The sequence below is a fragment of the Tripterygium wilfordii genome, chromosome 9 (genome assembly GCF_013401445.1).
Source record: "Tripterygium wilfordii isolate XIE 37 chromosome 9, ASM1340144v1, whole genome shotgun sequence".
NCBI lineage: Eukaryota > Viridiplantae > Streptophyta > Magnoliopsida > Celastrales > Celastraceae > Tripterygium > Tripterygium wilfordii.
Window position 1 is genome coordinate 13,690,123 of NC_052240.1, and position 26,148 is coordinate 13,716,270.

Genomic DNA, 26,148 nt, shown 5'->3' on the forward strand with positions numbered 1-26,148 from the left:
AAAGAGGTCTCTGATATTTAAACTGTTAGGTTTAACCGTGGTTGGGATTTAAATTAACCATAGTTAGATTAAATATCCACCGCCTCCACTTCCACTACGGTTAAAGTAAATGGACATCAAAATCGTCGATGGTGAATAAGGATATCCTAACATCACAGCCTGTTTCGTACCGCCGATTCCGATATTGCCATTTTCCAACGTGACGTGGTTATGCATTTCCTTGTAACCGTGACAAAAACCATCACCGTAAGTGAACTTAATTTGTACCCTTTTGAATGTCCGAACTATTGTTTATTTCTTCGGGCGATTGGATATTTTGGGAAAGTTTTTGCACGTATCTCGGGATAATTTGAATCTCGCGAACTCTCTTATTGAAGAAAATGCTATTCGAAGTCCCCCAAATTTAGCTACTTGTATATTATATATTTGTATTTATAATTCTATCTCAAAACCATGTTAAATCATGATTTTGTTTGCTTGAAAATGATGTATTAAAATTTCTAAATTATGAATTGATGTATAAGGCTTATAGCTAGGATTTAAGGTTTAAAATTTAAGATTTAGTGTTTAGATTTTAATTTTTTAAAATTTATGATTTACTTAAAATTTAATTTTTTTCAAAATTCACTAATTCAAAATACTTAAAAACACATCTTAATTTATAATTTAAATAATTTTAGAAGAGAAGTGTACAAAAAAAAAAATTAAAACATTTATGGGACATTTGGTTGCTAACTTAGTGAATGTGAGGTGAGTGTGAGATGAACATTATCATGTTTATTATGAAATGAAAAGTGAGCATGAACATTAAAATTTTAATTGTACAATTTTCATACTATCCAATTTTTTATACGTAAAAATAATAATTGATTAATTTAATGATTGTTGTTACTTCTTTATAAGGGATATAATAGTCTTTTGAGTATTAAACTCATTCTCCCTTGTGGAGATTAGTCAATCTCACCATTTTAGTTAGCTTGGTTAATCTCCATAAAAAAGGAATGAGTGTGTAATGAGTTTAGGATTCCACCATCTCAAATTCAACCAAACATAAGAGAATGAGTAATTCTCACCCTCAACTTGCCTCGGCTCATTCTCCTCTCAAAGTGTTAATCAAATGTCCCGTTATTTTCTTACCATAAAATATTAAATACCCCTCCCCCCCTCTCTCTCTCTCTCTCTCTCTCTACGACCACAAACTTTGCAGAACCAACACGTAGGGACTTGACCATCCACGTGACAGCGTAACTACAAGTCAAGGTAGGTGTTTGGCAGTGCGTTTGCACTGCGTTCAGTTGCAACACACCTCACAGCACCATAGTTTTTTGTGACACGCCAAACAGCTTTTGCGTTTCAACTCACCTCACAGCACCACAGCTTTTTACCTCACAGCACCTCACCACACCTCACAGCACTCCCAAACGCTTACAATGTATGTTGAATTGTCCTACGTAATCAAATTAGGTCAATTATTTTATTTTAGATTAATGTACAATATAAACATTAAGTGATTTTATATTAATATTATTAGTCATCTAATATAACCGTAATTTAGATACGCCAAACGCACCTCACAGCACCACACCACACCGCACCACAGTTTTAAAAATGATGCGCCAAACAGCTTTTTGCGTTCCAACTCACCTCACAGCACCACAGTTTTATAACTCACAGCACCACACCACACCTCACAGCACCACACCGCACCGCACCACAGTTTTAAAAATGATGCGCCAAACAGTTTTTTGGATTCCAACTCACCTCACAGCACCACAATTTTATAACTCACAGCACCTCACAGCATTGTCAAACAAAGGACTCACGGGGCACACGTGGTTGGTGCCACGGTGAGGTGGCGTACCCTCAATCCACTCACGCCTTTAACAGAGTTGTGTATACGTGGCATATGGATTTGGATAATAGGTGAATGGGCCTTCTCTACTGATCTCGAGATCTACATGATGCGGACTTTGCTTCCTTTTTTTCACTGTTCCTTGCTTCTTCCTTTGCTTGTTTGCTAGGCCTTCACCAAATAAAGGAGATGGATACAATTTTTTAAAAACCCCAATTTGTTTTGTTTTGGTGTTATGGATAATAAAATTATATGGTGGTGCAAGTGAATTGAATTTTTATTGAGCAATTCGTATTATAGTTGCATGTTTATTGTGGATAAATAAAATGACACATGTCAGGTTTGCATAACACTCGTGGCCACGGGCGGAACCACCCATGCCCAAAGAGGCAGCCGCCCCCTTAAAAAAATTATTAGTAAATTTTTTTAGTAATAATATATATTGATAAATTAAATAAGTTATTCATAAATGTCTCCATTAACCCAATAAAATGTTACATAATATGGGCATAGGATAATACATTAATAAAATGAAGACCCAATTGAACAAGTAAGCCTAAAAGATGATCCAACTAATGATGATGATACCTGTCTACATTAGCCCAATAGAAGATTAATCATAAAGAGAGTCATTTGATAAGGTAGACAAAAAATTTTAAATTAGCAATGCATGAGATTGTGGTATTGCAGAGAAAATGGTGGTTGTGATAAGGTATAACTTGGTGTGTGTGGTGTATATACTAATAACACTAGCATTGACTTTTATCTTAATGTGGACAAGTGATATATATATATATAGAACAAAAAAACAGACGCTGCCCCCAAACCCCCGCACACAGTCTCGTCCCCTAATATCCAATGTTGGTCCCGCCTCTACTCGTGGAATGGAGAAAGATAAATGTACGTTTAGCTTCCATGAAACATCGTAATAAGGAAGAGGTCATCACCTCACCTTGTCAACTCCTATATAAAGGAGGTTGAGGTTTTGCCAAGGTACCAAGACACAATGAACTAACCAACAAGCCAAAGCCACTTTCATGTTATACTTGTCAACTAATTAAATTATTATCTTTACATACCACCTGTTATATTTTTAACACAATTAAATAATTTTAGTTTTACTTAATGAGTATTGATTTTAAATTTTATATTATACACATCTATAGTTTTAAATAGTTTAATTTTATACTTATTTTATAAAATCTTAGGATTTTAAGATTTTATCAACATTTATGAGTAGATGGTCATATTATGGCTTTAGGGTTAGTGCTTAGGTTTAGGGTTTAGGATTTAAGATATTTAGGGTTTAGGGCATTTAGGGTTTAGGGTTAAGGGTTTAGGGTTTAGGGCCTTCAGAGTTTTGGGGTTTAGGGTTTTGGGGTGTATAATATATATACACATACATTGCAATAATATATATATACATACACATATATATTATATATTATATATACATATATATTACGTATATATATATGTATGTATATATATGCAGACAGTGCATGCACTGTCTGCATATGTGTGTGTGTATATATATATATATATATATGTAAATATATACATATAAAAATAAATAATGTCGGGCTTGGGTCGGGCCAAAATTGGCCCGAGGTATCGGGCTTCGGGCCGGGCCCGGCCCAAAAAATGGAGCCTAGGCCCGGTCTACTTTCGGGCCGGGCCGGGCTGGGGCCAATCCTAGGCCCGCGGGCCAAATGGTGAGCCCTATGCTCTGATTCACTCTAAAATTATTAAAACTCCCTGAGTTTGACACTGATTTGAGCGTTGGAGTGTCCCCTCGCCACGAATGACTGCCCTCTTCCTTGTTCTTGCAAGATTCATGGAGGTCGCTGCATCAGTCGTCTCAGTAGCTGACATGTGGAATAAATGATTTAATAGTATATTATATATATAAAATTATTTACATGGAATAAATGATTGAATATTTTAATTGACTCACTCTCAAAAGATATATATATATCTCTTAAAATATGAGTTAGTATCAAATGCCCTACCATAATCCCATAATCCAATACTCTTTCTTTTCTTTTCTTTTTGATGTTGTTTTGTATGGATGGATAACATATAATTCGAGATTTTTACCCTTTATCAAAAGAATTTTTTTTTTTTTAAATATCAATGATGGTGAAGTTTTGGATTAGGATGAAAAGGTCACAAGATTTTCTCAATGGCGAATAAATCTCTAAATAATACAAGTTGAATTACTCAAATATTTTCCAAAAAGTGTAACCTATCAATCCCACATCTATCTCAAATAATTATTTTACCAAACCTAGCTTGTGTTTGATTGGTTGTCCAAGTCAAAAAACACTTATCAACAAAACATTATAAATGTCATCATGTGTAATTTTCTGGTTTAATGCCACGAAATCATGTTTGGTAGCTTGCTAATTTTCATGTGTCCCTTTTGCTTAAGGTCTATTTGTTTGGCAAATGTCATCATCTAACAATGCTCTACGTTAACTGCTCATAATTATCTCTTCACTTAAGTGATGTGAAGCACAAATTCCGTTTCATAATATGAAATTATAAAATATTCATTTGGTTTGTTTTGTGTTTTCTTTGTTCTCTATTCCCTGAATTTTCTATTTTTATAGAAAAATAATTTTTTTTATTCTCAAATTATTTTTAATTGATTTCATACTTCTCATGTTTTCTAAAATAGACAATCAAAAACATTTTTGGGATTATGTTTAGATACCAAAATTTATCTTTGCCCATAATTGCAACTTTAACTAAACATCAAGGAATGCTTTCTTCAAGCAATGTTATATTTCTTCAATGCCTGACCTAACATATTAAATGAGGTTGTTAGTTGTGACCATTATTCATTGTTCTAAATGCTAAGTAAATATGGGGTCTATTTTTTTTAAAAGAAAATTCAATCCAAATAATTTGTAGAGATATTGTCCACTAAGGACCTCAAGATTGGCACAATTTTGTCTCTAAAAAGGTCCTCTACAATTGATGGTGATTAAATTTTATTTATAAAACACTTTATTTTCTCATGTGTGACATTTTGTCTCAACAATTTTTTTAAATATAAACATATGCGATAATTTTATAGCCAAAAGTAATTCCTTGTGCTTAAAAAAAGAACCAAGTAATTTATTGTGAAGTGAGTCTGTTAGTTTTGGGCTTTAGAGCTGACTAGCTAAATTAAAGTGGGCCTTTCTGTTGTAATAATAATGTAATATAGCGAGTGCCGGCCCAGTTTCCACTGTAAGGAGATCCCAAAAAGGAAATATTTGGGGTTCAGGGTCCGCAATTATTGGGCCTGACAGGTAGCCCATCAGACCCATATCAATCAAGATTGGCCTCTTAAAATATTGGCCCGATTTGATATAGTGATCACGAGTACGAGACCAGATTCAGCGGGTCATCCCTTAGAGCATTTGTAATTGTGTTATTTTATCTGGGCCAACAAATATGTATGGGGTTTTATGTTTTGCTAAGAGCATCCACAGTGATGCTTGAAATATCAAGCACTTCAAAATTATTCTCTCTCTCCTCCTTTATCCTACGTGGCACAATTTAATTGGATGATTAAATCTCACAATATACACTATTCATCAACACTTCATACATTCCAACACTCCATACTCACTTTCTCTATTTTCTCTCTCTTCCTTTTCATATCTCTCTCTTCCTTTTCATCTTCTCTTTCTTCCTTTTTATCATATCTCTCTTCCTTTTTATCACCTCTTTCTTCCTTTTTATTATCTCTCTCTTCACTATTCATCAACTATATACATACTCCAACTCTCAAGTATCATTTTTCCACAACTAAATTTTCAAGCGTCATTTTTCACCCATTATGTGCATGTAGCGCTATACTTATCAAAAAAGTAACATTTCAAGTACTTAAAATACACTCCATTATATCCATTGTGAACATCTAGCACTTAACTTATCAAGAAAGTATCATATCAAGTACTTCAAAATCATCCCATTGTGGATGCTCTAATGTGGTTGTATTGAGTTTTGTGTTTTGCTGATGTGGCTGTATTGGGAGACGTGTTTTGTTGGTGTGGTTGTATTGGAAAATTGTGTTTTGGTGTAGTTTTATTGTGGACAATATGGAGGGAATGAGAATTTGTTGGCCTCCATGTTGGGTGGAAAGGAAAAATATATAGGAATTTGTATTTTGCTGATGTGGTTATGTTGCGAGATGTGTTTAATTTGACTTTTTATGTAATAGAGATGGAACCCAGTCTTGATTTTTATTGGCCCATCAAATTGTTCCCATTGCAATTGCTCTTAACTCCCTTAACTCTGGTTCTATTTTTTGGCCCAGTAGGACCAGAACTCCGTTCAGATATTTTATGCCGGTAAAGAAGTATTTTTTATTTTTTTTTAAATTTTCCTTTTCTGTTTAAAATTGAATCATTCCAATGGTGAGAATTTGCTGATTCATGCTGGAGATGAAGAACCAGTGGTCGAGAGTTAACGTACCAACTATCTTGAATTGAATTAATCTGTAGCTGCTGATGTTGTTAAACTCTGCAACTCTATGAGGAATCCATGGACTCTGCATCTCTAAAATTTACGGTTCAAGGAGGAGAAGAACAGCATGGGATTGGGTTTTAGGCTAAATCTCAAGTGGGGTTTTCCTATTCAATCCCACTCCCTCAACAATCCACCTTCCAGGCTCTCTCTGTCTCTTGGTGAGTTCCATTCGATCTACAGGCCTGTTAGTTGAACATGAGTGAATTCCTTGGTTTTGAGGTAATTTGGCTTCTATGTCATGTAAATCATATATTCTGACCTGGGTCTTCGTAATCGAATCGTTTGAATGACTTCATTACCTTAGATTTTCCACGACAATTTTTACTGGAAAGTAATCGTTCATGTAGAACTTGTAGAGTTCGTAATTATTTAGTTTATCTGCAGCTTCGGCTAATTTGATCAACTGTAACTGATAAATGATTTATTGTTTGCAGAGTTATGGTTCTGTACCAATATTTAATAACTCTAGAAGGCAAAGTTTTTCAAGTTCTTCATCCATTCACTCTATGATTAGGCCAGATATGTTACATTGTGTATATGAGGCTATGTATATGAGGCTAAAATGGAAAGTCCATTCTGCTTTGTTACCATAATTATTAGTGAACCATATCCACAATTGAGCACATATTGGCATATGCTCACACTGTCCTTTTATCTACCATGTGTAACACTAAGTTTGTGAGTTTTAAATGGTACAGTGAGAGGCTGGGAGACTTCTTCCAACCCGGCGAGGTTGTCTTTTGTGTCCGTAATTTCTGAGGAGAGTGAAGTTACCCACAAAGATTCGTTGAGAGCATATGCATCAACTACTCAACAAACCTTGGACAGAGAGGATAATGAAATGGAGGAAATGAAGGTCAGCATTGTGTTTTTTTATTATCAACACTTCATTAATATTAAAATTTTCTGTCACGTGTGTGTTTACCAGCAACCTAAGATCTAGTTGTTAATCTAAGATGAATATTAGCAAAGAGGTCTTTCGGTGTTGTAATGTAATGATTGTGATGCAAAATTTCCTGTCCAGGATAGTACTCCATCCACAAGCTCAAGGGAGGAAAAGGGTCCACGTTTTAATTTGTTACTGGACAACCTTGAAATTTTGGAGAAGACAGTTGCTGATTCAGATGCGCTTAGGTTGGAAAAGGATATACTTTTACAGCTAGGAAGGCTCGGTGCTCTGAAATTATTTGATACGTGTCTATCTAGAACCCTAGAAACTTCTAATATTTTTGACTTGTCTGATGTTCACACTGAACCTATCATTGAGTACAACACGAACAGCATAAATCGTAATGACAATGGTGAACATACGGTTAGTTCTGGAAAAAAGGGACAAAGAAAATTGAGAAGGAAAAGGGCATTGGTGAATGCTACTAAAGGTTATAGTCGGTCATTGCCCTCAGAAACCATCCAAAAGGATATTCAATGGTCTAGTACTTCCTCCCTGAGAAGAACATCAAAGTCCAAGACTAGAAGATCGATGATCGCAAGGAACGAAGCTGAACTGTCCAAGGGAGTTAAGGTACATTAAACTTCTATTATGCCAAATAGATATTTTTATCTTCACATTTAAGAATATCCTTTACAGTTTCATACTATGTTGTTGCAGTTGGTTGCGGAATTGGAGAGAATCAGAATGAGGTTGGAGGAACAGACTGGAAGAGTATCCAGCTTAAGTTGCTGGGCAGAGGCAGCTGGAGTGGATGAGAAAGTGCTGCAGCAGGATCTGCGTTTTGGTTGGTATTGTAGGGATGAGCTTTTTAGGAGTACTCGGGGTTTAATTCTATACCTGGCAAGGCACTACAGGGGCAAGGGAATAGCTGTGGAAGATCTGCTTCAGGTTTGTCCTATTTATTTAAATATATTTGATTGTGCTCTGTTCAATGGCTTCTCCCGTTCTCTTTTAATATTATTTCCTGATACCTATCGATAAAATGCTTTTAAAGTTGTGTTGCCATATAGAAAGGATGTGGTTCTTTTAAGTGTTTTGCTTTGATTTTATTATATGTAAAATATATGACATCCGGTATCATTTTTTTTTTGTGTGAATAATTTGTGATTCAGTTTTTGGGAAGATATTACGTTAAAATCTATACAGGAGAGCATGTGGTCCAGTGATAGAGTTGAACGGGTGAAACCTAAAGGTCACAAGTTCAATTATGGGAAATAGTTTCTCCACATATTATGTAGGGTAAGGTTTGCGGCTTTGCGCATGTTCTGATTATCTCCAACCCCGCCCACTGAGAGAGCCTTGTGCACAAGTGTTGTTTACATTTTTTTTTTAATTATGTTTAATCTAGGTGAAAATGGGCATAAATAATTACTGTTGCAATTTAAATTATATCCTTCCTTTTGCAATGACGAAGCAGAGTGCTGAACAATGCACAAGATTATTGCCAAAATTAATTTCTTAAGTAAACATCTTATGGTTCAACATTGCAAAAAGTTTATTTCTTTTCTTTTTTCCTGCAAGAAAGTGAAAAATATATGGTATTATATTTCATTTGACTTTCCTCTTTTTCAAAATTTTCTTGTTATTGAAGTAGTTTGGTGTATGCATCTCTGTAAAGGCAGGATATTTGGGTGTTCTACAAGGTGCTGAAAGGTTTGATCACAAAAGGGGGTGCAAATTCTCAACCTATGTTCAATATTGGGTAAGAAAATACATGTCAAGGATGGTGGCACAGTATTCCAGAGGGATCCAAATTCCTGTATGTTCTTCCATCTTTGTGAGGTAGTTTTTTTGTTATATAATATTTCAGCTAAGGTGGAGCTTGATACTTGTCCTATTTTCCTGTTCATCTTTCTTTTCTAGTATGCTTTAAACGGCAAAATAAATCAGATACAGTTAGCTCGGAAATTCCTCAAAAACAGCCATGGGAGACACGCAGACGATATTGAAATTGCAAAGCACACCGGTCTTTCTTTGGCTAACATTAGAGCTGCTACCCAGTGCCTGAGGGTTGTTGGTTCAGTTGATCATAAGAAAGGAGATTTTCATGGTTCAAAATACACGGTATGATAGAGTTCTCTCTCCCTCTTTATTTCTCATATCTTTCCCCTTTTCAGTGCTTACCCATGATCGTTTACACCAATGTGCTGCTTTATTTTGGACTCTTGAAACAACAACTGTGGTTCTGGTACAATTTTTTCTAATTCCAATCGCTTAAATTCTTCTGCCAGATAGTATCATAGAGAACAACATTGTGCTGGTTAAAGCCAATGCTTATTATACACATGCTGACACACACAAACACGCTACTAGTTTTATATTCATTTTCTGAAGAAATTGGTTTGGTTCAGTGTTCTCAGTTATATAGAAAATTATCGTATGTCAGCGAATTTACTGTCTAAGTCGATGAAAATGTTTCGTTTGTATATGCATATAATTTTTTACTTTATGCCTTGCATTTTGCATGTCACCATACTCATACCCTCCCATTTCATCATCAAAAGAAGTAGTTCTGGTATCTGGGCACACGATTTCATATGAAACTTATCATTCACTGTCATGGTGATTCTAAATATATTGGCAATGTGATGATGTAGGAAATAGTACCTGATAGATCAATGAAGAGTCCAGGAGAAATTGTCATGGCGGAACACATGAAGAAAGATGTTCATGTCCTGTTGAAGTGTTTGGATTCAAGAGAAAGACAAGTGTTGGTTTTAAGATTTGGTCTTAATGACAACCAACCAAAGTCACTCGGAGAGATTGGGAAGATTTTCCATGTAAGCAGAGAGTGGATAAGGCAAATAGAGAAGAAAGCAATGGAAAAATTACGGGATGAAGAAACCTGTAAAAACATGAGCTATTATTTGGATTTATAGATGCTGATTTGATCAGAGAAAGACCATGTTTCCTCTGTTCGGAATTAGAAAGGTTTGCCTTGATGAGTTTAGAGTCCGGCGGTGCTTGTCCTGCTGCTTCTGGAGTTGGCACAACCAATCTTAGCGTCCGGAATACCTGTTCTTGAAACGGATTGCGTCAAGCATTGCTCCTCTTCTTATAACAATAACAGTGTTCAATGTGCTTGTTTTCATCTCCCTTCTTGAGGAGTGGACGAAGAATTATTTGCATGTAGAGTGGCTTGTGGCAAACGACATTGGCATGATTGTAGAAAGTTTTTGTTGAAGATGAACTTTTGAGGTTGCCCATATGTTGTATTCTACTGTTTTTGTAAGAGAATAATAAGAGATGTACAAATCAGTCACTTGCCTGAACATTTTTATGGTATCAGATCACATTTTTATAAAATTCGGGCTCTTTTTTTTTTGAAACGAGGGAGGGTAGATTTGAACCTGATCATCAGGGTGATACACGTAATTCTTAACACTTCAATTGGTGGCTCGGGTGTATAAAATTGAGGCTTTTTGTGTTCTTAGGAAGTTTTTTGTAAAGTCAGTCTTGAAAAGGAGTCATGAAACATGAAAAGTATTGTGAATTGACTGAAGTCAAATTGGGCCAGAGGAGCAGCCCAAATTTCCAGAAACTAGAAAGTAAAATCCCCGCCCATGTCCACTTTGTTCTTCTGTTGGGCTGGCCTTTTCCGAATCAAGAGGATTGCGTTCTTGGGACGCTGGCCCAATAGAGCCCAAACAAGTACTACTGTTTTTTTTTTTTGTTCTTTTATTTTTTATTTTTATCAGGAACAAGTACAACTGCTTTGTAAGGAAGGGCTGAAGGCAGAGAAATGTCACCAGTCTGCACCACTTTACTACACGTGTTATGTGCTTTCGCTGTCACGTTAGCTCCGATAATAAACTTGCTCACCTGCAGAGGAGTTAATTGTTTATTTGTTTGTGGCTTTTAGAAATTTTGATTTTGGCGCAATTGATAATAATTACAGCTCATCCAAACAGAAATTGAGAAACTAGTTTCAAAGAGGAAACAAATTCAGTGCTCTTATTTATTTTGCCCGACAGATTTCGGCTCATTTTCTTGTCCGTTCGATCTAGTGAGTGTTTTACACGCGCACGAAAGGCCGTGGGTCATGAAAATTTTCTTTATCGTGCACGGCCAAGTCCAGAATATGACTAGGAATGATTGGGCCAGCGTTACAGAGCTTCGAGAAAAAGAGCCGTTGTGGAGGTTCAAGCCAATCGGGTGTGGACAATACTCCGAGCCGCCTTGAATCAATTTAATCCATTATAAAGCGCGCTCTCTCCTCCTTTTCTCTGATTTGTTCCTAACCCCTCTTCTTTCAAAGTTCGGAGTGTATTTGCAGAGAAGCCATCTCTAGGGTTTTCAATGCTCTTCCTCTGTTTTGTTGAAGATTTACGTAGACAGATAGATATACCGCTATTCTCTTCTTCATGGCTGTTTTAATGTCTATTCCATCGGCGTATCTCCGGTTGCAATCTACTTCAGAACCGAATTTTGGCCATCCATTCTAATGCCAGTGAATGGCTCGGTTTCAGTCTTTCACTATCGATTTCTCTTACATCTGCATCACCTTCGTAACCCTAATCTTTAACTCTAGCCTCCTTTTCGCTTACACAAACCATGATTTCTCGATAATCGATTTAGATTCCAATCTATTTCACCAGGACTACTCGCCCCCGGCCCCGCCACCACCACCGCCTCATGGGCCGTCTGTGTCTTGCGTGGATGATCTTGGCGGCGTTGGCTCCCTGGACTCTACTTGTCAAATAGTTTCCGATTTGAAACTCACCCGCGACGTGTACATAGCAGGGAAGGGCAATTTTTATATCCTCCCTGGCGTGAGATTCCATTGTCCCATTACGGGGTGTTCAATAACGGTTAATATTACTGGAAACTTTACCTTAGGTGCCAATTCTTCGATTGTGACAGGAGCTTTTGAGCTGGTTGCTTGCAACGCGAGTTTTCTCAATGGTTCCGCCCTGAACACTACAGGAACGGCGGGAAATCCGCCACCCCAAACAAGTGGAACTCCTCGTGGGATTGATGGGGCGGGCGGGGGCCATGGTGGTAGGGGCGCTGCTTGCCTTGCTGATAAGAGCAAGCTGCCGGAGGATGTGTGGGGAGGGGATCCGTACTCATGGTCAACGCTGGATAAACCCTGTAGCTATGGAAGCAGGGGAGGAAGCACCAGTAAGGAAGTGGACTATGGAGGGGGAGGCGGTGGGAAGGTCATGATGGTGATTGAAGGATATTTGGTGGTGGATGGCTACGTTTTGGCTGATGGGGGCGATGGTGGTAACCAGGGTGGCGGTGGCTCTGGTGGTAGTATCTTCATTACGGCCCAAAAAATGTAATTTCTCGAGTCTTCGATCTTGATTTTTGTTTCAATGTCTTTTGTTTGTGTTAGGATCTTAAGTGGGGTTACATAACTGTTGTTTCCTGGGGTTTCGTAGTTCTCCTGTAGACGAATTATATTGCTTTCTTTTGGTTATTAAGAGAATTTTCAGAAACAAAAATGTGAACAATCATCAATATGGGATGGCGAAGTGTAGAAAAACTATGGAACCGGGAATTTCTACTCCAGGATTTGTGAAACAGAAAAATGGATATATCCAAACGTGCTTTTATTTGATCGTGGAAGAGGAAACAATTATAGGATAGCAGCTAGAGAAAGGTCATGGAAGTCAATGAACTGAATTGTCTTGTATGACTTCTCTTCTGCCCTTTTGTTGAATGAGTTTACCTTTTTTGTTGTCAGGATCATCATTGTGCCACAATAATTTCAGTAACGGAATTGTATTATTGTTTATAGGGTGAAAGTTCTCAGCTTACAAATTGCTTATTTCAGTGTCATTGTCTGCTTATTCCTCCAGTACTGACATTCTTTTATCTCTAGCCTTATTGCTTTCCTTTTTCTTCTTTTCCATTTATACATAGGGGTTGTTATACTGGATTTGCTTCTTCCTTATGAAATTTAATTAGGCTAAGCATTGAACTAACTAATTCAGAATTGGAAGAATGTACTAGTAACATCATCGTTGTTAGATGATTCATCCTTTAACATCCCAATTAATTAGAATTGTTGACCCAAAATAATCCTAGTCTTACTTATCTCTTGGCCATCCATTTTCTCCAAAGTACTATAGTTTTTCACTTTTTTGTACTTTTGCTAAGTTAACCTTTCATATACTTTATTTTAGTTTTAGTCACTCTAGTTTCTTGGAATGCACAATGTCTTAATGTTTTGAACTTTGAACTAACTCCTAATATAATCTCATGCACTGACTTTTCATTCATGCAACATGCATCTAAGTGAGTTCATTCTGGATCGTGTAAGCTCATACATTGCTGATAGCATTCAGTGATATGTTCTAGGGCCAATGCTATTTTAAATCCATAACGATGGGAAATTCTTTTTTCCATGTTCTTATACTAGATGCTCTGCCTTAAATATGTTTAGTCACATTGATATAACTAAGCGATACTCTTCTTGTTCTAGTCCCATCACATGTCATTGTGTTTATGTTGATGGGGAAATCGAAATGTCTAATGTAATGGTTTTGGAGACAAATGTTTACTGGAGTCTATGAGTTTGGTTGTACCGTAGATTCATTGTCATGTTTCAAAAACTGTAAGTGGCAAAGAGGTTTGGCCGTTTGGGATCTAATCTTGTTTCCATGAGATTCTCTTCTTATAAATTATGATTGTTTTCACCTTCTACCAAAGGTTATTGCATTCAAAACAGGAAAAAAAAAAAACTAACGAAATTAATGATTTCCTTCTTAGTTACCATGTGACAATGTCTGCTATGCTAGGGATGTTACGTGTGCTTGTTTGCACATCATGGATTTTTTTTTCTTTGTCCTCCCGTATGTGCTGTTTCTTCCTCTTGTTTATGTTTTATTTATGAAAAAGAATGAACCCTGCTTTTTCAATTTTTTCTCTCTCTATGAAAATATATCTATACAGTTGTTATCCTTATTTCCATGTGTTTGAAAAACTGTGGGTTTATTGTGCTTATTTTTGTCCCGAGTTGTATGTTCTGGTGCACTTCCCTAAGTACAAGGTTATATGTCCTCAATCTGTCTCTCTGTGAAGAACAGGAGTGGAAGTGGCAGGATAAGTGCCTGTGGCGGTAATGGTTTTGGAGGAGGTGGTGGTGGAAGAGTTTCACTACATGTGTTCAGTCGGCGTGATGAGCTGCAGATTTTTGCCCATGGTGAGACTCATTATCTTCTCTTTTCGTGTTGGATTCCATTACTTCTTGGAAAGATCATACTTCTCAATGCATGAAGTTCTTCTCTTATATGATCCTGCACTTGGGTAATACCTTCTTGGTGCTTTCTCAATAGTATAATTGAGGGTGGGGAGGGTTCTGTTACTTTCTACTGGAGGTTGGCATGTTTGATTATATTGTAGGTCAGTCCTTTTGGGGGTTTCAGAAGGTTTTTGAATTTTTTTTCTATTTTTAATAACTTAGTTCTTTGAATGTTTTTTGAACGTGGTTGTCAATTATGAAATACTGAACTAATGCAAGCTTTATCGACTTATTTACAGGGGGAAATAGTTTAGGCTGTCCAGAAAATGCTGGTGGTGCGGGAACGTTTTATGATGCTGTACCTCGGAGCCTTACTGTTAGCAATCAGAATAAGTCAACAGACACAGAGACACTACTTTTAGAGTTTCCTAATCAGCCCCTTTGGACAAATGTATACATTCGAAATTGTGCCAGGGCTTCTGTCCCCCTGCTCTGGAGTCGTGTCCAGGTTAACAAAATTCTAATTTATGTCCTAGTGTCTCTCTCTCTCTCTCTCTCTCTCTCTCTCTCTCTCTCTCTAAGTGTGTTTAAAATATTGATACTCGCTTAATAATTCTGTAATGATTCCTTATGCTACATTTAGGTTCAAGGGCAAATAAGCCTGTTAGGTGGTGGCGTATTGAGCTTTGGGCTGGCTCATTATGCTTCATCAGAGTTTGAAGTACTGGCAGAAGAACTTTTAATGAGTGACTCCACGATCAAGGTTGGTGACAATTGCTTTTTCACCCATTGATTATGGTTTATGATATGATGTCTGAATGCCTATATAATTTGATCTGTTTCTTATGTGTTTGTAACTCTTAGACATCTTTTGCCAACGTGCTTAAAAACACTTTTTCCTTAACCTTCCAGTATCTTTTTTCTTTAAAAATTATTATTTAAGATATTAAATCAAATTTAGTACATTGCTATTACTTGTTTTGAAATTATTTTTTTTTTTTTTTCGGAATGAGAAATACTGCATACTTGCTTGGTTTCCTAGATTGTTGGAGGTATTTTCACTTCTATGGCACAATTTATACACTTGTCAGTCATGGCATGATAGGGGCATGTGCATGTTACTTGATTATTACACTACAGGTTTATGGCGCTCTTCGCATGTCGGTAAAAATTTTCTTGATGTGGAATTCCAAAATGCTCATTGACGGTGGTGGAGATGCAACTGTTGCAACTTCCATGCTCGAGGCCAGTAATTTGGTTGTTCTCAAGGTACAACTCACCTGCCATGTTTCTGTTATTTTTTCATAATATGTACTTCCTGATGCGCTTATGCATTCCTTGCCAACTTCTTCTTAAGCAGAAATCATCTGTCATACGTTCTAGTACGAATCTGGGAGTTCACGGGCAAGGCTTATTGAATTTGTCTGGGCCTGGGGATCAGATTGGAGCTCAACGCCTGGTTTTGTCCTTATTTTACAGCATTCATGTAAGCCTTTATTTTGTTTTTGTTTTTTTTTTTTTTTTTGTCGCATTTGATGGTTTGTGATTTGTTTTGTTTACTATTTGGTGGATTTTTTGCTTTCAAACAATGAGAAGCAGGAGATTGCATTTTGTAGTTTATCCATCTGACATATGCCTAAACCTGTCCTGTGAGGATGGACAGAGCCTCAAGTGAAACCTGATATACTACCATCTATACTGTTGTGTGCTAAAATAAAAGCAAGTACATTGATTGATATATCGACTGACTGACTTATCATGTAGTAACATGCAATGCAAAGAGAAATGATGCTGCGTGTCAAAAATTGGAAAATATTGTTACCACATACTAATTTCTCTGGATTAAAGGTAGATGAATTATGTATGTTCTGAAGGATTATATATGCAGCCATCAATCCAAATTGACATTGCTTATGTTTTGTTGGAAGGTCGGACTTGGATCTGCTTTGCGGGGTCCCCTAGAGAATGCAACAACTGATGCTGTGTAAGTATTTTCTTGCTTACAAAATCATTCATTTGGATTTTCTAAATATATTTTTGAATGGCACATCCTTTTACATATTACAGGCAAACATGTGGCACAGTGGTAGAGTTGCAGGGGTGCAACTTAAAGGTCACATGATTAATTCCTGAAAACAACCTCTCCACATATTATGTGGGGGTAAGGTCTGCGTACATATCCTGTATGTCCCCGACCCCGCCCATTGCGGGAGCCGTGTGCACGAGAATTGTTTGCTTACCTAAATTCTTGTAAATATTACTTAAGTTCTTTTGAAACCTTTTGCTGGTAGTACCCCGAAGCTCCATTGTGAACCGCAAGATTGCCCTGTTGAACTACTTCATCCTCCCGAAGATTGCAATGTGAATTCATCTCTTTCATTTACTCTTCAGGTATTATATCAAACCAAATTTCTACGTATTTACTTTGTTTTGCTCATTAACAATTGTGTCAATTTACTTCAGATCTGCCGAGTTGAGGATATCTCTATTGGAGGCCTCATAAAAGGATCTGTTGTTCATTTCCATCGAGCAAGAACTATATTCGTGCAATCTTCTGGAACCATAAGTGCATCTGGGATGGGTGAGTTCTCTTTATTGTGCTGTTCACATTACTCGGTGAAAGTAATGTTTAAGTTATGCTTCCTTCTACTGAATCCCCCCCCCCTCCCTCACGCACGCCCACGTGTACCTATACTCACAGATGTAGGACACAATCTAGCGTATCATTGATGGACTGGAAAATTCTTCTCTTTTCTTATTTTCAACTGAAGAGATGACTAGACTGCTTGTGTTACATAGTTATGTTTTTTACAGGCTGTACTGGTGGTGTGGGTAGAGGTACTACTCTTGTCAATGGTATTGGAAGTGGTGGTGGCCATGGTGGCAAAGGTGGTCCTGGATGTTACAATGGTACTTGCATTGAAGGTGGTGTTGCATATGGAAATGCAGCGTTGCCTTGTGAACTTGGTAGTGGTAGTGGGAATGAGAGTTCAGCCGGTTCAACTGCCGGTGGTGGTATTATAGGTGAGCATACCATTTCAGAAAACTACTTTAGATTTTATATATGCAGGAGGATAGCGATGAGGACATCTTAGGGCCATTCTTTTTATTATCAGTCTTGTGGAGTTGTTAATGATTTAGATAGCTTGCTTGTAAGGGAAGAAGTATTCTTTTTTTGGATGGCACCCCCTCGTGCTTTCTAATAAAGTTCATTTCTTTTTTGCTGCTTTAAAAAAGGAACCCACACAATTTCTATGTTCTCTGAAAGTAACTAATACATTTTTGTCCTTGTCAGACCCCAGGTAATGTGCCAATCCGTGTAATAGTTGTTTTAGCGAAAGATTGCATTGTTAGTCAAGCTACCTGATATCTTCTTTTAGTTGCTTATGTGTGTGTTTGAATATTGGATATCCCTTTGTTAATTTATTTGATCTCAGCTGATATTTATAAATCCATTCTTCATATGCTTGGCATCTGTCTGAGCAGTGATAGGGTCAATGGAGCATCCGTTGTCAAGTTTGTCTGTTGAAGGTTCAGTGGAAGCTGATGGGGAAGGTTATGGAGATACTCCTGGGAATAAAGAAAATATTAATGGTCTGAGTGGAGGACCTGGAGGTGGTTCTGGTGGAACTATTTTACTGTTTTTGCGGACATTGGATGTCGGTGAGTCTTCCATTCTCTCGAGCATTGGGGGGAATGGTAGTCTCAATGGAGCTGGTGGAGGAGGTGGTGGACGGGTTCACTTTCATTGGTCTGACATTCCTACTGGAGATGTGTACCAGCCCATTGCTAGCATGAGAGGAAGCATTCATACTGGGTTTGTATTTATCCTGAATTAATTTGTTTTATTTAATTTTCTAGGCTGACCCTTATTTATTTTTCTCTACACTCTCAATGTCCCCTTATTGTTTTTCTAATTTTATCTTCTTGAAATTTAAAATTGCTTTTAAGAAATTGTGCCTTCAATCGAAGTTTATATGCTGCTCGTCTTGTGATGAAGGTTAATAGCCATCTCTATAGCTTTGTTGATATGTGTACTAAGTTACTAAGCACTTTGGCTAGTTTTTTTTTTAGTGCGCTCTTCCCCCACGCCCACACCCACAGTTTGGCCTTTTGGGGAGTTACGAAATTCTTAGAGCCTTAGGCGAGGGAAAAAGGATCAGTTAAAAATTTGGAGGATTTTGATTTGATAAATTATGAAGATCCTAGCTGTTTTCTTGAAGCAGGGGCATTGATGATATGAATTGTACCTTAGCTGAGGATAAAAGTATTTAATATTTTCAATTTTTGAATGGAAAATGAATTCTCTAACAGGTAGAATGTATCACTTTATTTCATGAAGTATAGGAGAAGAGTTTGGGGAAGAGCAGGAACAGAATAAGTTTACTGCTATTTCCCATCCCTTCCCCAAGAGGAGCACTTTTAGAGGTGTGTTCACACGTACTTCACAGAAGCACTGGACATTCTATTACCCAGTTTTTCCCCCAGCTTCATTTAAGATTCACTCTTCTTTTTTACATGAACCTATCTTTTGTACTCTTTGCAATTGATTCTTAAAATATATTGACACCTCTTGTGGTAGAAAATAAATTTTATGGGAAAAATAACTATAGAATTCAAATGTGGACACATGTCACATGGTTGCATGTTTGTGTTCCTCTATATTTGCTGTCTTGTTTTGAAGGTTATATATTATGGTCATTATAGGCTGCTCAAGTATGCGCCTGTTCTGGAAAAAAGAAGACACCAAGAGATTGTAATGCCATTATGCCAGAAAAATATTAATTTAGGGAGTAACATTTAAGTGCTTTTAGGGTAGAAAATACCCTTAACTAGGGAGTCCAACATGTGTAAATCTTTAATTTTTAATTGGTACTTGCGAGTTCTGAACCCAGGACCATGCGCTAGCCAAATGCTTTGATGCCATGTTAAACACCACTTTCTTAACAGCTTAAGCTGTTATGGATGTTGAATCTTTATTATGTAACCGCTACTCTACCGGATTTCATTGGTTAGTGTGTCATATTGTTCTTCTTTTGTTAAACTATTGTGTGGGTATATAACTAAAGTTACATGTTGTGTTGGCTGAATAAATGACTTGACAGCTTTTTTAATCTTGTTTCCATATGTACTGCTTGTATAACAGCTATAAGCCCTTGAGGCATCTCAATTTTTGCAATCAGCTTTTTGAAAGAGACTTTGTTCCTTTTCCACATTCTTGGCTTTTGAGATCTTGGAAAAAACCTAATAGGCTTGTGCTGGGAAAATAAAATGTATCCAAATTGTCTTGTATTTTCTGTTTGTCTTTTTGGTTTCTTTCTTTGACGCTTCCATTTGTTGTTTTAGGGGAGGGTTGGGTGGAGAGGAGGGTGGTGCTGGAGAAAATGGAACAGTGACTGGGAAAGCTTGTCCAAAAGGGCTGTGTGGAATTTTTTGTGAGGTATGCTGTTCTATAACATGCTGATCTCCTATGTCTTTAATCACCTTTTGTTTTGCTTGCTTTCCATTGAGTTTATTTCTGTGACGTTTGGCAATTTGACCATGTGAAAAATTCTCCAACACGTAATATTAGTTATTTTCTAATTCAAAATGAAATTTGATTTATCATTGCTCTAGTCCTTTTTGAGTACTTGAATGATTTTCCTGAGCTAGTGTAGTTATTTACTGTCAATCTGTCAAAAGTTAGACAAATCTCATTTTCACGGCTGATTATTGACTCTGAAAATATATACCTAGTTTGCAATTTTTTGTATTGGTTCAATTGACTAATGTAAGTAAATTCTTACATAAGTGTTTGGCAGGGTTATGCATGTCTGCATGTATATCTCTGCACTTGCATGAATCATTCATTCACTCCCCAGCGACTTGTTAGGTGAAAAAGGTCGGTTTGTGGTATAGGATTTGATGTTGGGTTGTAAAATTTATAGGGGGAAATATGATAGTTATCCTAATTGGCAAAGACATATCCTTCACACTTCTTGAAGCTAATTTGGTATCAGAGTTGTACATCTAGCAAGTTTTTGCTTTCCAAAATCTGTGACAACTTTCTAGACACAATTAGCCTGGTGGACATTTAAGTGTATTTTCTTTTTCCAGGCTTTTTAATTCTTATTATATCTTTCTCCTTTGTGTTTCACCTCTTTGCTGGCCCTGAATAAAACTTCTTTTGCACTAGAAAAAAGGAGGTTGTTTTATGATGTTTAAAATTCTTCAGGAATGCCCTGCTGGAACTTACAAGAATGTTAGTGGGTCTGATAGAGCTCTTTGCCGTTCTTGCCCTGCAAATGAGCTTCCTCATCGTGCCATTTACATAGCAGTCCGAGGTACTTTTAGGGCAGTGTTTACTTATATTTAATATTATACGATAAAGACACTACTTTTCTTATGGATTTGCCTTGTTTGTTGGTAGGAATGCTTATTTTTTTGCTTCTAAGATGCTACTAGTTTTGTGCTGATTCTCAAAAAAATTTGAATAGTGATATAACAAATACTTGCCAGTTATTAAAAATTAATCTGCAAATCCTCCCATGATCCTTGTCAACAGGCGGCGTTGCTGAAACACCTTGTCCTTACAGATGCATTTCGGACCGATATGACATGCCACACTGTTATACAGCTCTTGAAGAGTTGATCTACACCTTTGGTGGGCCATGGTTATTTGTTCTTCTTCTTGTAGGTCTTCTCATCCTATTAGCACTGGTGCTTAGTGTTGCTCGAATGAAATTTGTTGGGGTTGATGAATTGCCTGGCCCAGCGCCCACTCAACATGGCTCTCAAATAGATCACTCGTTTCCTTTTCTTGAGTCACTGAATGAGGTTTGGTTATTCTTTTCAACCTTTGCTCACGTATATTTTTGAAATCATCGCATGTAGCTAGGTTTTTTTGGTTCATACTTCTCTCTCTCTCTCTCTCTCTCTCTATCTGTTTTGATGCTAGTAAAGTGCTGTTCATTTTACAGGTTATAGAAACAAATAGAGCTGAGGAGTCCCAGAGCCATGTTCATAGAATGTATTTTATGGGCCCAAATACTTTCAGCGAACCTTGGCATCTTCCGCATACTCATCCAGAACACGTTAAGGAGATTGTGTGGGTTAATATCTAATTACCTTTAGTTTTATTTTTCTTTTTGCTGTCAATACATTATCACCATCAGCGATGTTTATACTAGTAAAAGTGGGTGGGGTCGGGGACTATTTCCAGGAATTGAACGTATGACCTCTAGGATGTACGCAGACCTTATCCCACATAATATGTGGAGTGACTATTTCCAGGAATTGAACGTATGACCTCTAGGATGCACCCCCGCAACACTACCATTGGGCTACATGTTCCCTTGTGATGTTTATATTAGTCATTATTGAAAATTTGTGAAGACTTTTTGGATGTATTTTGATAGTCTGTTATTAAAGTTTTTTTCCCTTCAATCTGTGACCTACCAGATATGAGGGTGCATTCAGTGCATTTGTGGAGGAGATTAATGCCATAGCTGCTTATCAATGGTGGGAAGGTGCAATGCACAGCATTCTTTGTGTTCTAGCATATCCACTTGCATGGTCATGGCAGCAGTGGCGCCGGCGATTGCAATTGCAACGACTGCGTGAATTTGTTCGATCAGAGTATGACCATGCGTGCTTACGTTCTTGTCGTTCACGAGCTCTATACGAAGGGATCAAGGTTTGTTCTAAATGAATGTTTGATCTATTGCTCTTTTTTCATTGCCATTGTTTTTTCTGCTGAGCCTAATTTTTTTTGGTTTTTGAAATTGGGAAAGGAGTCAAAGGACAATGGACTATTACCTGATAGTTCACTTTTCACCCCTTCTAATTTACAAAAGAAGTTAAAGCTATTTATGTCATCCAATTTTCCAATCTATTGTAGAAGTAAACTCTATTCTTGAGATTCGACCGTTTGAGATTATTGTGTTAATGCATTTTAGGATGCTGCGTTTGAAAGCTGAAGTTCTCATACGATTGGTTTTGCACAACTACAATTGTTTTTTTAAATGATTTTTGTCACTTCTCATTTATTGTGAAAGATTTAGGTCTAATTCAGAATGAGAATATTGAAGAACAGGCACCAAGATGGTGCCAGGTGAATGCATTGAAAATATAAGTCGAGTATACAACTTGTAGGATACTACAAACATCATGCTAATAAGTTAATAGTCTGATATTTTCCAAATTAACTTAACATTTCCCATGCGTTTTATCTCCTTCCAAAATATCCTGCGAATTGCTGAAGGAATCAGTCGTGCTCTTTTCCCTTAATGTTATTCACATAAATAGAATGCCATTTCTCAAATCTCTCCAAAAACAGTTTGTCCTGAGGCCCGTGAACTACCCATTTGGTCGAGAGAGAAACATAGAATATTTCATAGACGCTGTAGTAGGATATGATAGACATGTCTTTCCAAAGCTATCATCTAGTCATCTATTCACTACCCATTAGGTCGAGAGAAAAACGTAGGAACATTTCGTAGACCTTGACTAGGATATGATGAACTGATTCCTTTTTTAAAAGCTAACATCTATTCACTTTAAATTATCTTCCAAAGGAAGTTTTCACATTAACATCATTATTCCAAAACTTGTGGATAGGGTTCCACAGTCCACAGTCTCCTGGAAGTCCAAGCCCCAGTACAGCCATTATCTTCCTTCAGAGATTGTTGAAATTTGCAGCTACTCCAAAAATTGTCTGCTGTCTTGGCTCTATGTTTTTTTTTTCAAATTTAATTGTTGTTTAGATATTTTGTTCTCTCTCTAATTTCATTTGATGCATTTTCCCAAAAAATTTCTATTGAGTGATAGTGCCTCGTCTTGGAAATTTCTGAATTCACATGTATGATTCTTCTATACTTTTATCTGCCCTTTTCATTTTTTGAGATAATATGAGAATTGCTTCTCAGGGATGGAGATTATTTTGTGATTGTAGTTTATACTTACATGACTTGCACTAATAAGTTACTGTATATGTTACTCCGTCTTCAAGCCTGAGATTACATCCTCTGCCACTGTAGGTCGCTGCAACTTCTGATTTAATGCTTGCTTATGTGGACTTCTTCATTGGTGGAGATGAAAAGAGACCAGATCATCCTCCTCATCTCCGTCAAAGATTTCCAATGCCTATAATATTTGGGGGTGATGGAAGTTACATGGCTCCTTTCTCTCTTCAAAACGATAATATTCTTACTAGCCTTATGAGCCAGGTTTGTCTGATATCCAAGAATTGAAAGTCAAAATTTATGTATCTATCTGGATGAAAGGAAATTTACTAGTCTAAAAATCCTCCATCCTGCAACTCAAGTACAATTTTATAAATTGAGTGTTTCTTTGGGGCTTGCAGTTGGTCCCACCTACTACTTGGTACCGACTAGTGGCTGGTTTGAATGCGCAATTGCGCCTAGTTCGTCGTGGATGGCTACGAGTAACATTTCTTCCTGTCCTTAGATGGCTTGAAACTCATGCGAATCCTGCATTGAGAATGCATGGTGTACATGTTAATCTTGCTTGGTTTCAGGCTTCAGCTTGTGGTTATTACCAGTATGGACTCTTGGTGTACGCTGTTGAAGATGAGAGCGTCCTAACATCAATTGAAAGTATAGATGGCACCAAAGACGCTGAGGGACCACCACGGTAATCGATTTTTTTTTAAATTTATTTTTATGTTTGTTTGTGGGAACAAGTCTTCTCCTTGTGCCATGGTTTTGTCACATCAGGCTAATCCTCTTGCAGTCACCATCACTTTTTTTTTTTCTTCTTTATTAGTCTTGGGATGTAGTGGGGGTAAAATTGGGTGTGGGAGGGTAATTTTTTTCCACTTTTTTTGTCGTAACCAGTGGCTGTGCTGATGAGATTTCTACACATTTAGGAAGTGCAGAACTTTGTGTGCTTATGTTCAGTTTTATACCTGTAGACATTGATGCAAATATCTGTGGATTTTGAGTTGGAATATATTTATTGATTTACGTTGTATTTTTTTAATCTTGGTTCCTTCTCACCTTTGGTCACAGTGTAAGGAACATGCATACAGAGAATCCATCTGATCGTACTGGTAGTTTGACAGACGAACCCCTCTTAATCCAAGCACCCAGAACTAGTGAAAACTATCTGAGGGGAAGAAGAAGTTATTGCAGCGTTATAGATGCTAACAGTCTAAGGATGCTTGAAGAGAAGAGAGACATATTTTATCTTCTCTCTTTTGTTGTTCATAATACTAAACCTGTTGGCCACCAGGTATTACCAGCATGCTCTTGATATGAGTTTATTGTTCATCTTCTTAGCAGTTTAGTACAACCCTAAGTGTCATTCTTACTAAATTTATCTTTTAATCTTATTGCAGGATCTTGTTGGCCTAGTCATTTCAATGCTGCTTTTAGGAGATTTTAGCTTAGTATTGCTTACTTTACTACAGTTATATTCAATTTCTTTGGTAGACGTCGTTCTGGTTTTGTTGATTTTACCTCTCGGCATTCTTCTACCCTTTCCTGCTGGAATCAATGCTCTATTCAGTCATGGACCCAGGCGTTCTGCTGGCCTTGCACGAGTCTATGCGTCGTGGAATGTTACGTCCTTCATTAATGTTGTAAGTTGCCCATACCTCTCTGTTATGATGTGCAATTGAGTGGTTATTGTTAATCTTATCCCATCTGTGTTAATGTGATGAACATGTATTGGTTAGTTATATAATATATTTTTATAATTAGTTATATAGTATATTTGTGCTGATAGAATATGTACACATGAAAGAAGATTAATCTGGGGCTGGGACAAGAGTATGAGGTTCTAAATAACACATGCACATACAAGTCATGCAGTTGATTACTTGAATGGAATAATTGTTATCTGTATTACTGGCTTTTGAATCCATACATTCAACATATAAATTATTGTGATCATTTACCAGGTTGTGGCATTCCTCTGTGGATTTATTCACTATATTAGTTCTTCATCGGGTAAAAGATTTCCGAGTTTTCAGCCATGGAATATTAGCATGTGAGACCCTTGAGCTTTCGGTTATCTTTATTTGTTATGTTGGAAGGACATTAACTTACACGGTTATGCACCGTCTCTCTCTGGTGGTTGCGGTGCAGGGATGAAAGCGAATGGTGGATCTTTCCAGCTGGACTGGTTTTGTGTAAATTGTTGCAATCTCAACTTATTAACTGGCATGTCGCAAATTTGGAGATTCAAGACCGCTCACTGTACAGTAACGATTATGAGCTGTTCTGGCAGTCATGATAAGTATATCTATTCACAGCTGAATCCCACATTGACAAAATTCTTTATTTCCATTTCTTGTTTTTATTTTTATATTTTTGAGGGTTCCAGAGAACGGTTGACATAGTAAAAATACGAGGTGGGAAAAAGATGATGAAAATACACAGTTAAGATTAAGAGGCATTGATTTCATGCAAATGCCATGTAGCAGCACAGTTTTGTTTCTTTGATCCGAGAACTTTTATGTGTAATATAAAATATAAAAAGGGGGGAATGCCCTTTGTTTAGAGATTTCATTTTGTACATGTGGTCATATGTATTCACCACACCTGGTATTTTCTCTCTTTAGCTTGTAATATGAGAGGCACCTCATGATAAGTTTGTGTATGATTGAACTCACTGAAATCA

General features: G+C 37.1%; 2 protein-coding genes across 4 annotated transcripts; both read left to right on the plus strand.

Annotated features, from left to right (window-relative positions):
• The first annotated feature begins 6,246 nt into the window (after positions 1 to 6,246).
• LOC120005148 (RNA polymerase sigma factor sigC) lies at positions 6,247 to 10,603 on the plus strand. 2 transcript variants are annotated; one of them, XM_038854624.1, is made up of 7 exons: positions 6,247 to 6,537; positions 7,078 to 7,235; positions 7,404 to 7,901; positions 7,989 to 8,219; positions 8,950 to 9,090; positions 9,195 to 9,395; positions 9,929 to 10,603. In XM_038854624.1, exons 1-7 carry the CDS (start codon positions 6,444 to 6,446, stop codon positions 10,208 to 10,210), a joined length of 1,605 nt encoding a protein of 534 aa, XP_038710552.1. In that variant the 5' UTR covers positions 6,247 to 6,443; the 3' UTR covers positions 10,211 to 10,603. The 2 variants fall into 2 exon arrangements, with proteins under 2 accessions (XP_038710552.1, XP_038710553.1); XM_038854625.1 differs by having other exon boundaries at positions 6,460 to 6,598.
• An 849-nt stretch (positions 10,604 to 11,452) lies between these two features.
• Positions 11,453 to 26,045, plus strand: LOC120005270. Of its 2 annotated transcripts, none has more exons than XM_038854815.1 (22): positions 11,453 to 12,615; positions 14,369 to 14,484; positions 14,823 to 15,031; positions 15,167 to 15,286; positions 15,664 to 15,792; positions 15,884 to 16,009; positions 16,452 to 16,507; positions 16,815 to 16,914; positions 16,987 to 17,104; positions 17,338 to 17,547; positions 18,010 to 18,340; positions 19,870 to 19,963; positions 20,738 to 20,846; positions 21,068 to 21,339; positions 21,483 to 21,610; positions 21,964 to 22,198; positions 23,541 to 23,729; positions 24,041 to 24,156; positions 24,534 to 24,756; positions 24,863 to 25,105; positions 25,427 to 25,515; positions 25,614 to 26,045. In XM_038854815.1, exons 1-22 carry the CDS (start codon positions 11,786 to 11,788, stop codon positions 25,759 to 25,761), a joined length of 4,191 nt encoding a protein of 1,396 aa, XP_038710743.1. In that variant the 5' UTR covers positions 11,453 to 11,785; the 3' UTR covers positions 25,762 to 26,045. The 2 variants fall into 2 exon arrangements, with proteins under 2 accessions (XP_038710743.1, XP_038710741.1); XM_038854813.1 differs by having other exon boundaries at positions 11,454 to 12,615; positions 23,867 to 24,156.
• The last annotated feature ends 103 nt before the right edge of the window (positions 26,046 to 26,148 follow it).

Excerpts from the sequence above, each read along its gene's own strand:
- LOC120005270 (XM_038854813.1), top strand. The coding sequence starts at position 11,786 with ATGGCTCGGTTTCAGTCTTTCACTATCGATTTCTCTTACATCTGCATC. Across the intron at positions 16,915-16,986 it reads CTCTTTCATTTACTCTTCAG|ATCTGCCGAGTTGAGGATAT; the intron begins GTATTATATCAA and ends AATTTACTTCAG. Across the intron at positions 22,199-23,540 it reads CTCTATACGAAGGGATCAAG|GTCGCTGCAACTTCTGATTT; the intron begins GTTTGTTCTAAA and ends CTGCCACTGTAG.
- LOC120005148 (XM_038854624.1), top strand. The coding sequence starts at position 6,444 with ATGGGATTGGGTTTTAGGCTAAATCTCAAGTGGGGTTTTCCTATTCAA. Across the intron at positions 6,538-7,077 it reads CAGGCTCTCTCTGTCTCTTG|TGAGAGGCTGGGAGACTTCT; the intron begins GTGAGTTCCATT and ends TAAATGGTACAG. Across the intron at positions 9,091-9,194 it reads CCAGAGGGATCCAAATTCCT|TATGCTTTAAACGGCAAAAT; the intron begins GTATGTTCTTCC and ends TTTCTTTTCTAG.